This window comes from Tasmannia lanceolata, unplaced genomic scaffold (genome assembly GCF_043159265.1).
Source record: "Tasmannia lanceolata isolate RefF3 unplaced genomic scaffold, GAP_Taslan_0.1 ptg000020l, whole genome shotgun sequence".
Lineage (NCBI taxonomy): Eukaryota > Viridiplantae > Streptophyta > Magnoliopsida > Canellales > Winteraceae > Tasmannia > Tasmannia lanceolata.
Genome location: NW_027518697.1, coordinates 18,131,603 through 18,141,855, shown reverse-complemented (window position 1 = coordinate 18,141,855; position 10,253 = coordinate 18,131,603). Strand labels below are relative to the sequence as shown.

The 10,253-nt window shown below is 36.7% G+C and overlaps 1 protein-coding gene across 1 annotated transcript; it reads right to left on the bottom strand.

The window, feature by feature from the left end:
• Nucleotides 1-5,472: 5,472 nt before the first annotated feature.
• Nucleotides 5,473-9,968, bottom strand: LOC143855030 (auxin transporter-like protein 2). Its single transcript, XM_077365192.1, has 8 exons — nt 9,681-9,968; nt 9,407-9,592; nt 9,183-9,295; nt 8,904-9,087; nt 8,548-8,645; nt 7,711-7,918; nt 6,671-6,928; nt 5,473-6,016 (listed from the first exon to the last, which is right to left on the bottom strand). The coding sequence occupies exons 1-8, from the start codon at nt 9,834-9,836 to the stop codon at nt 5,747-5,749; spliced, it is 1,473 nt and encodes a 490-aa protein (XP_077221307.1). The 5' UTR covers nt 9,837-9,968; the 3' UTR covers nt 5,473-5,746.
• Between the last annotated feature and the right edge of the window lie 285 nt (nt 9,969-10,253).

Genomic DNA, 10,253 nt, shown 5'->3' with positions numbered 1-10,253 from the left:
TTATAAAAATGAGAAAAAATAGAAAAATTGAAACTTTTCTAAAGAATTCATAAAATACTCATAGCAAATGTCTAAAATGCCCTTATATAATTGAAAATGATAAAACATTAGAAAAAAATATAAAAAAATCCCCTAAAGAGGAAACAATCGTAAAATACACGTGCCATGGAAAATGACCAAAATAACCATCTCATTGAAAATGACAAAAAATAGAAAATTATATCCTAAAAATTAAAAAGAAATCTTGAAATACCCATATATTATGAAAAATGACGAAAATGCCATTCCTCAGGAAATAAACAAAATATCCTTAACTCGTGGAAAATAAGAAAAAACAAAAAATGAAAAACAATTCTAAAAAAGAAATAAAATCCTAAAATACCCTTTTCAGTAGGAAATTTGACCAAAATGCCCCTATCTCATAGACAATCCCCAAAGTACCTACTAAAATAGGCAAGTATAGGATGACCCATTTGTTTGAATGGTCGAATCCGAACATTTATTTCTACCTGCCATAGATAGGCCAATAACATTTGTTTATTTGAGCCCATAGCTGAGCCCACAAACTTCTTGGGGGAAATTTATTTAGGGGAAATGATACATTCGTGTCCCTTTTTCTTCATTGGGCAACTCTCTTGCAGTGTACAAGTGTAGTCATAAATACAATAGAGTGCCCCCATTTCAAATAAAATACGCCAAAGGGGCTAGCCTAGGGAAGCAAAGGGGGCAAATTTACTACTTCCCTTATTTAGACCCACAATTCGTGCCCCACAAACTTCATATGGTAATGGTGAAAATTACAATGTAAAACTTTTTAGGACTTTATAGTCCCCATTTCTTCACAGCTACTGCAAGACTTCAATGCTCCGGCCATTCTAAAATCCCTATTGAGGTAAGGGTGCAACTTAGGGTCAGACTCAACCCGAACCTGCCAGGTTCAACCTGATTTTGGCTTGGTTGGGTCGGCATTTCCTCTGTTTGGGTTGGGAAATGCCAACCCAATTTAATTTTGGCTTGGGTTAGGGTTGAGGCCCTGGCAACTTGACCTGAACCTGGCCTTCGTCCTCTAATTTATCATGATTTTCTCTGGGTTATTTTTTTCTCGTATTTTTCATTTTTGTCCTAGGTGAACACAAACCCTACCCGATCCGATTTGGGTAAGATGGGTTGGGTTAGGGTTGACCATCCTCAACCCGAGGCTCCAGTTGGGTCGGTTTAGGGTTGAGGGAATGCTAACTCGGGTTGGGCTAGGGTTGGCCTCAACCCGATCCAAACCGACCCTAGTTGCACACTTGCACCCCTATATTGAAGTCCCTGATTCCTCGGGCATTCCCTTAGTGCCCACATACTGCTGGACTTACTGATGTGATCCGGCCTTGCCTTCGACAATCCCTATATTTTCCAGTTATTCTCTTATTTTTATTGTTATTATAGAGCCTAGATGTTGGGGTTGTCCACATCATGAGAGGCCACCACCACCTTACCACTTTCCCTTATGTGGGGCCGTGGGGGAACTGTGAACTATTTACGGGCATAGTAAATGGGTTCCCTTTCTTCCTTCTTCCATGTCTGTTTGAACTAGCCATTTGACAGGCCTTGGCTGGGATCTTTTCATATTCCCAACGAAAAGTCTATCATCCAGTTATAGTTATAATCTCTAACAGTTAGTATTTTCTGTTGCTGAGTATTATCCCATTGTATGCATTTTTTTGGGGGATTTGCTGTCAATGTTTGCTCACAAAAGGGATGTTAGAATTGGATGATTGGCTTGATATCTGGGCTAGAGGCGATGAAAGTCCTTCAAGCGGACCTATTTCAGTGGGCACAATTCACTGTGTAGGAATGAGATGGTGCCGTACTCAATCCTTCCTCATATTGACACCCATAAATTTAGTCATTCCACCCATAAATTTAGTCATTCTACATCAATTTCTCGCTCTAAATTCGTCATCCAAAGCAAGTTGCCTCTCTTTACATATACGGGTTTTCCCTGTGGATGGCAAGTCAGGGTTTATTTTATCCTTGGATAGGTTTTACTTTTACATATTGGTAGGGTATACTGTACAAGGAGGATTGTGAATACTAGATAAGATTGTCAAGTATCCCCAGGATAGCTTATCCATGAATTTCTGGCTCGATGGGGAACAGTCCTTACTGGATAAACTGACATGGTTGTCATACCTAATTTTCAGGGTATCCATACCTCTCTATATGTAATTGTTGCGACTTTATGCTTCGAGTAAGCCATAGAAAATTTCAATATTTTACCTAGTCATGTAGATATATTGGTACTACTATTCAGATGTGTGGAACTGCCATGACAATTGGGTGTCATTGTTATTTCCTTGCCTCCAAAGGGCTGTTCTTTTGAGGCTATCAGGACGGGGATTATTTTATCCTTGCATAGACTTGCTATCCTCCATTCACGTCGAAAAACAGCCCCAATGCACATGGTATACTATACAATCACGGTAGCTTATCCCTGGAAGTTATTAGAGATGAAATTATCCAATCAGAGCACCCAATTATAGTAATTGCTTATCCAAGGATATCTATCCACATGAAGAAAGAATGACCCCAAAAGCAAAAAAGGATTGGTTGGGACCCGACCCACTTAGAGGGTAAGTGTTTGGGCTTCGTCTGAAAAAGAAAAAAGAAAGGAAAAACCCTTTTCATTTGAGAAACAAGTTTCTCTCATATGGTTAAGTGAGAAAGAGAGAGAAATGAGAGACATAGCATTGAGAGTTTTGATGCTTTATACACAAAAGAAGACTTGCTTTTAGGCCTCGCATGCTCTTCTGCAAAAGGGTTTCTTCACGCTCAGGGGTTCTTTTATGAGATTCTATTAGCCTCCTTTTCGCAGGGCAAATTCTCTTCCTCTTTTGAACTGTACACAATGCCTTTTCATGATGAAATCTTTTGCCTTGCGATGCTTCTCACTTCTCAGGCATGAAATAGAGATAAGCAGAGAGAAAAGATGATTAGCATCTATTGCTCTTTACTTTTGACGGGTTCTTTTTCATCAGTTGTTACAATCTAAACATAGCAGAATGTGAAGAAAAAAGTTGTTATATATGATTAGAGTTGAATAGGATATTCTCTATACTGTATGATATTTTAAAGAGAAATTATTCAGTAGACGAGCTTAATTTTCTCTGGAAGGAAAAATACTGGCATCTTAAGTATAATAATTAAGAGGGGTCGAACAATTAAGTATAGTTAGCCATCAAAACTTGCCTGGATCAGATATGCCTAGCCCTTTGATCTGTGGAAATTTTGGTATTATCATTTTTTTAACTATCTATCTAAATCATCCACTTTACCCTCCACAGAAAGAATGGTTAGGATTTCTGATTGAGAAGATTTTAGGGCATGGTCGAACTACAAGTGAATCAATAAGATGTTTTGGATCATTGAAAAAGTAGTCTATACCTAAACACTTTCACAGGGCGCGGTTTGCTTTCGACATGAGCGTAAAACAAATTTTATGCCTGTTTTGAAGTTGGCTGCCCATTTTTGGGGGAAAATGTGTGCAAAATTTGTTTTACGTGGCTTAGTTTCTTTAGACGTAAATTGGGCATGAAAACAAAGTTTACACCCACTTTTACACTTAAAAATGTGCATAAATTTTGTTATACTCAAAGAAATGTAGCCTGAAAGAAACATAGCATTGGAAAATGAGGGAAAATGAAGCAAAACAACTGTTTGTGAAGTCGATTAAAAGAAACATAGCCTGTGCTTTTGCAAGGTGGTTCTGTTACTTCTGTCGAGGTGTGGTATAGATTATTAGAACAACTGTGCTTTACACTCTTTTGGGTAAATTTGTTTTACATTTTACGTTGAAATAAACAGAGCAAATGCAGTCGATTTTAATGCAACAAAGACCACTTGTAACACCAATAAAATCATCCTTTTCTTCCTTTGTTTTTAATTAATTAAAAACTATCTTTGCTCTTCTGTTTTTTTCGGCGAAGAGATGATATTTTGTAAGGGTGTATTAGGAAAGGGGCAGCAAATGTTCCATTGCCTGGGAAGGGTATGTATGCCATATAAAAATCATGTAGTGGAATTGGTTTGGGATTTTTTATAAGGTGTACTTGTAACCTTGGAGCTCTTGGATTGCCTCAGCCTTGGACTAATCAACATACAAGATGTTTTCGTGTGGTTTATATGTTTGTTTGTGTTATCATCAAACCCTAGGTCGAAATCTTGGGCGTTTTTGGCTACACAAGCTCTCGATATTCATTAGAATTCCAAATGCCAATGAATATCACACGCCTAAATGGCCCTATGTCCCCCTTGCACATATTCAAATCAAATTCTACCAAAATGAAAAAATTTTGGTAGCAGCAGGTCTTGTCTTTTCTTTCTTTGTTCCCCATCTCTCTTTGTTGGTAATTGCACTCCTACTTTTTCCACTACTGTCCGAGATGACTGCAACACAACCCAACACAACTCACCACTATTCCATTATTCTTCTAGACAAATCAAATGGTTGTCTCCTCCCTTTTGACTTTTTATTCTACTACTCTCCGAGCCACCCCACACAACCAAACATAGCCGAGTACATCGCTTTTTCCAAAAGGGAGAAAGAAATGTTGCAAAGAGGCATCCTAGAAACCAATAAGAACAGGAAAAAACACTTTTATGGGGATTGTTGAGACAAATTTGTAGAGGGGCAGTGATAAATCGACCCCCATCTATCTCTCTCCCTCTCTCTCTCTCTCTCTCTCTCTCTCTCTCTCTCTCTCAGCACTCCACAATATGGGGGTCGATTTAAGACATATGGGGTCGATTTATGACTACACATGATGAATTTATGGAGATGCAAATTATCAAAGTAGGAAAAACAAGGAGAAAATAGAATGAAGTAGGCCTGTTAGTTTAAGATTATGACAACAAAGTGTGAGTGCTAAACCAATTATTGGACTCAAATTTAAACTAATTTTGAGTCCAATAATTGGATTGGAACTCACAATCGGTTGTCTTAGACTTGTACAAACCGGGCTTGAAGCTTTATCTTATAGACTTATATTTTCCTACCTAAGCAGGTGTCTACATGGAAATAAATATATTGCCTACAGCTATTGATACAAGTTCAATAACTAACTAGCATGCCCACACTTAGATGCAACATAAAAGAGCAAACAATAACACAATTCTAGAGACCCTCCATATAATAATTTTCCATATAATAATTTTTATGGAATATAAGACAGCAAGGTACTCTTTCACATGACAATACCCTTTTCATTTTAACTAACATTTTTGGAATAATCAGAAACACCCATTGTGTCATGAATCAAAACACCCTTTCATATTTTTTTATATTTTAAAAATATCCTACAGGTATCCTATGTTGTTGAATAGTAAAATTAAAAGTGTGTGTGCATGTACGTGTGCAAGCGCCCCCCGTTGTGTGTGTGTGTGTGTGTGAGAGAGAGAGAGAGAGAGAGAGAGAGAGAGAGAGAATGGGCGCATATGGCTTGCCATTAGCATTAGCAATTCAGCAAGAAGTGTTACAGAATGCTTTTACAAGATCTCAAACATAACAAGAGCCTACAGTAACAAAAACTGAAGAAGAAGATGATATATAAAGAGAGGGTGAAACTACCAAAACTTTAGTTGATGAAATTGTCATTGCAAGTGATGGGTCTTTCTATTTTCTTCTATTAGGCATAAGTCTAGAATCTAGATGATGGGTCTTTCTATTTTCTTCTAGATGATGGTTCTTTCCATTCTCTTCTCATGGGCTGTGGAGGTGGTGGTGCAAAGGAGGAGATGAGAGAGGAGAAGCTGTGAAGTTGGTCAGAAGATGAGGAGTTAGAGGAGGGGGAGGGCACTGGTAGCACTTTGTGAATAACCCAAATGTGTCTATCTGATGGATAAAATTGGTCATACTTGCCCATCCCCCAAACCCAAACCCAACCACAAAAACCCACATCGCAACAAACATGTTGATCAAATAGCTTCCTGTCCATCCCCCAAAAAACCATGGAGGTTTCTCCACAGCATTCTGCAAAAAAAGAAAAAAAAAAGAAAAAAAAGAAACAGAAAACCCTTAATAGAGAAACACTAACTTGTATAAGCTCTGATTTTATGTGGGTTCTCTTTTATAATCCATTTTAAGTGGAAAAAAAAAGACCATAGCAAGAAGACCACAGCATGTTGCATAAAACTCTGAAGTTTTGTGGGTTCTCTTTTATCATCTTGCTAGCTTATATAAGCCATTAAAAAAACCATCTAGCTTATATAAATGACAACACCATAGCATGTTGTATAAAGCTCTGATTTTTTGTGGGTTCTCTTTTATAATCCACCTTCTATAAAAAAAACACCATGAACAAAACTCTGAATCTGTTGTGGTTCTCTTTGATCATCAAGCTTATATAAGCCATTCAAAAAAAAAAATCATCTAGCTTATATAAATAAAAAAACACCGTAGCATGTTGTATAAAGCTCTGATTTTCTGTGGGTTTCTCTTTTTATCATCTAGCTTATATAAAAAATCACCATAGCATGTTGTTACATAAAACTCTTAATTTTTTGTGGGTTCTCTTTTATGATGCAGCCTATATGAAAAAAAGCACCATAGCTCTTTGTACAGAGCTTAGATATTTTGTGAGTTCTCTTTTATCATGTATAGCTAAGCTAAAACAAAAAACAATACCTCTCTAGCCGTTGCAGAACGGAAAGTGAACATGTGGGCCAGGGCAGGGATGATGTAGACTGTGAAGCTAACGAGAAGAGATCCAACGGCTGAATTGATGGGCCCAAAGAAAGGGAAGATTATGGCCAAAAACCATACAGGAATCACCACAGGAAGCCTTGCCAGAGCACGCTTACACATGCTTTTGCATTCATGCATCCCTATCGCTTTTTCCCACACGAAATACAAAGGAGTGCAGGCAAACCCAAATGTAATGAACTGTTTTTTCCACACCAAAAAAAACACACTCAGTACTATTAATAATTAAAAGCTATTGATATTGGCACTACAATGTTTTAATAATTACACGAACCCTACTTGTCTTTTCATTTTCAATTGGTTTCTAAACAGCTTTTTTAGAACTACAAATAACCTTTGGGAAGTGATATCAGCACCACCATGTTTTGATATCTGCACTAAACCTTCTTGTCTTTTTGTATTTAAAGAGCTGTCCAAGATTATTACAGTTCCCAAAAAGCTCTCACAAGCCAATTAAAAAAGAAAAGACAAGCTGCGTTTGTGCAATTATTAAAGTATGGTTTTGCTTTTATATCATTTCCCTAACCTTTGACAATTGTTCGAAGGAAAATAATATCAACACAACCATATTTTGATAATTTTGCTAACCCATCTTGTCTTTTAGTATTTACAGAGCTGTTCAAAGGTTATTACATTTCCCAAAAGCTCTCACGGCCCAATTAAAGAAGAAAAGACAGCTGGGTTTGTGCAACTATCAAAGTATGGTTGTGCTGATAACATTCCCTCGTTTAAATTATATAAGACAAGATGAATTGGTGCAATTATAAAAACATGGTAGTGCCAATAACATTAGCCTAAATAAAGATTCAAACTTCTCTTCTTTTGTGTCGTCTAGGTCTTTGTGCTAAGAAGAGAGAATGTTTTAAAACATGGGCGGGAGGGGGATGGAATTGATATTTCCACCCACTTTTCTTTTTTCTTTATTTCCAGAAATTTCCAGGAAGGATAGAAGGGAATAAGACCTGATGGATGAGCATAAGAACCACTGCCATGTCTCTGAAGGGTGTTTTTGGGAGGAGAGCAAAGGCATTGGAGTGATTGAGAAGCATGTCTCCAAATGCCCAATACACTGAGGCTGCAGAAGGAAGGGTCAGGGTCAGAACATAGAGAGTGGCCAGTAGGTATATGGACTTGAATCTCTGGGGCTTCCACATGGCGTGCATGATCTCCCTGCCACCCACCAAACCCATATCAAATTTATTAATGGTTATTTATTGAATAAACATAGGGATAATTTATAAAATAAATGGTAAATTACCAAAATACCCTTCAATTTTGGACACTTTTAAAATCTTTTTCATATATTTTACCTTTTCTAAGCAATATCAAAGTCCCCAGATAGAAAAATAGAAAAGCCTTATAATTGGGCTACAACCTATATGATATTTAAGAGATGGGGCTTACATTGAGATGCCATATCCTAATCCTTGCTCACCCAAAAGATTGACCATGCTTAAGAAAGGCCAAAATAGGCAGAAAAATTCAAATTCATTTTAGAAAAAATGAACAAGAACTTTGTGAAGGGGGTTTTGGTAATTTTGTATAAAAGGAATTTACTTTAGAAAGAAAAACACAAGAAAAGTTAGTAGACTCTTTCAGTCTTTTTTATGGGAAAATAACACTCAATAAGACAAGAGGGTTGTTCTATTAATTTTGTGAGGTAAAAAATAAAATAAAATAAATGGAAGGACATTTGGAGCCCCTATAAAATGAAGATCTGTACTTGAAAATAGGGGTATTTTGGGAAATGTAAGAATCAGAGACAAAAACCCTATCTAATCTTGTCAATCTTGTCTTACACTGTAACTGCATGCCCGCCAAATGTGTAGAGAATGTTTGTAGCTCCAGTGAAGTAGAGAACCAACTGGGCTGGACCCGAATGCTTAACACCCTCTACCTGAATTTTTTAGAAAGAGAAAAAAAATGAAAAATATTTTTAATATTTAGATTACTACTACAAAATTCATACTAAAAATAAATAAAACATGGGTTTTTCTTTACTTCATTTTTTTTTGGTAATATATTTGTCTACCTGTCCATGCAAGAGATATTATTTCTGTAATTTTTAATATTTAGATGACTACTACAGAATTCATATTGAAAAAAAAAAACATGGGTTTTTCTTTAATTCCTTTCTTGTGATATGTTTGTTTACCTGTCCATGTAAGAGGGATGCAATGGTCAGATACCAAGCTGTATATGTAGTCATTATCAGACCCAAGAAAGACCAGATTCTATAGTTATGGAAGGAAGGAATGAAGACTGTAGTAGCACAGCAAGCTCCAAAAATATATGTCCAAGTTCTCTTGTCTAGATTGTCATTAATGTAGTAAATGTTACTGCAATACCAAATACAAAGAATCAGAAAAATCACTCCCTAGTCCTCTTTATTCAGAGAAAAAGTAAAACAAAGAAATGTACAAGAAAATATTACCTTGCACAAGCTATGAGCTGAATGACAGATCCAAAGAGTAGAAAAGTGCAGTTAAAAGCTAAACCCACATTTCTCCAATGCTTCCCAAGAAGCCCATCAAGAACTTCAAACCACTTTATTATAAAAAAAGTGAGAAAATAAAAAGAACCCATGTAAGAAAATGGTCTAAATGGTTGAATATGTAACAAATGAGAAATGTCATAAAAGGAGGATTATAGATAAACCTGAATAACATGGTTTCTGAAGTCTACTTTCTCCCTCTCTTTCCTTGTTCTATATTCTATATATAAGATACTAATGAGATAAGCAGTCCAACTTCCCAACAAACCATAGAATAGTTGAAAAATGATTCCAGACAACAGTCCCAGTTGAGAAAATGAGTATGGCAAAGTGAGTAGAACTTGAGCAACCTGAAAAAACCAACAAACCCATTTCTAATATCAGCTTTTTTTTCATGAAGGGGAAAAACCAAAGAAAACCCATTACAAAAACAAAGACCTGGTTTGAAGCACAACTGAACCAAGCATCATAAACTGAACCACCATGCCAAAAGAACTTAGAGAGTTTTGATTTTATGGTCTTGGGCTTGCCTTCAGTCTCCATTTCTACATAGCTACCGGTGATCACCGTCTCCGGCAACTTTTCCGACGCCATTGTTTCTCTTTTTCTATGCTCTCTTTCTCTCTCTAAGTTTTCTTCTTTGAGTTGTTGGGATTAGAAGGAAGGAAAGGGGTTTGGGGTATTTATACAACACCATGCCTAGTTCTAGAGAGTTTGTTTTAAAAAGATGAGTGGTTTTGCAGAGGAGTTAACAAGTGGTTTTGGGTGAGAGTAAGTGGGTTTGACGAAACCGCTTCTTTTGAGTGCTTTAGTTTCCGATTCTACCCATCTTCTATCTTGATATTTACAGAAAAGGGAAAGGGGAAAGAAAGTCCTAGGACCACTTGATTTGGTAGTCTTCCTAATCTGCCCTAATGCACACTTGACATTTGGAAATTTATATCTAAAGGAATAGATTATCCTAGCCTTTGGATCAATGAATTGTTTCCCATCAAATGTGTGCAATGTTGG

Excerpts from the sequence above, each read along its gene's own strand:
- LOC143855030 (XM_077365192.1), bottom strand. The coding sequence starts at position 9,836 with ATGGCGTCGGAAAAGTTGCCGGAGACGGTGATCACCGGTAGCTATGTA. Across the intron at positions 9,088-9,182 it reads CAGCTCATAGCTTGTGCAAG|TAACATTTACTACATTAATG; the intron begins GTAATATTTTCT and ends TTGGTATTGCAG. Across the intron at positions 6,017-6,670 it reads GTTCTGCAACGGCTAGAGAG|AATGCTGTGGAGAAACCTCC; the intron begins GTATTGTTTTTT and ends CTTTTTTTGCAG.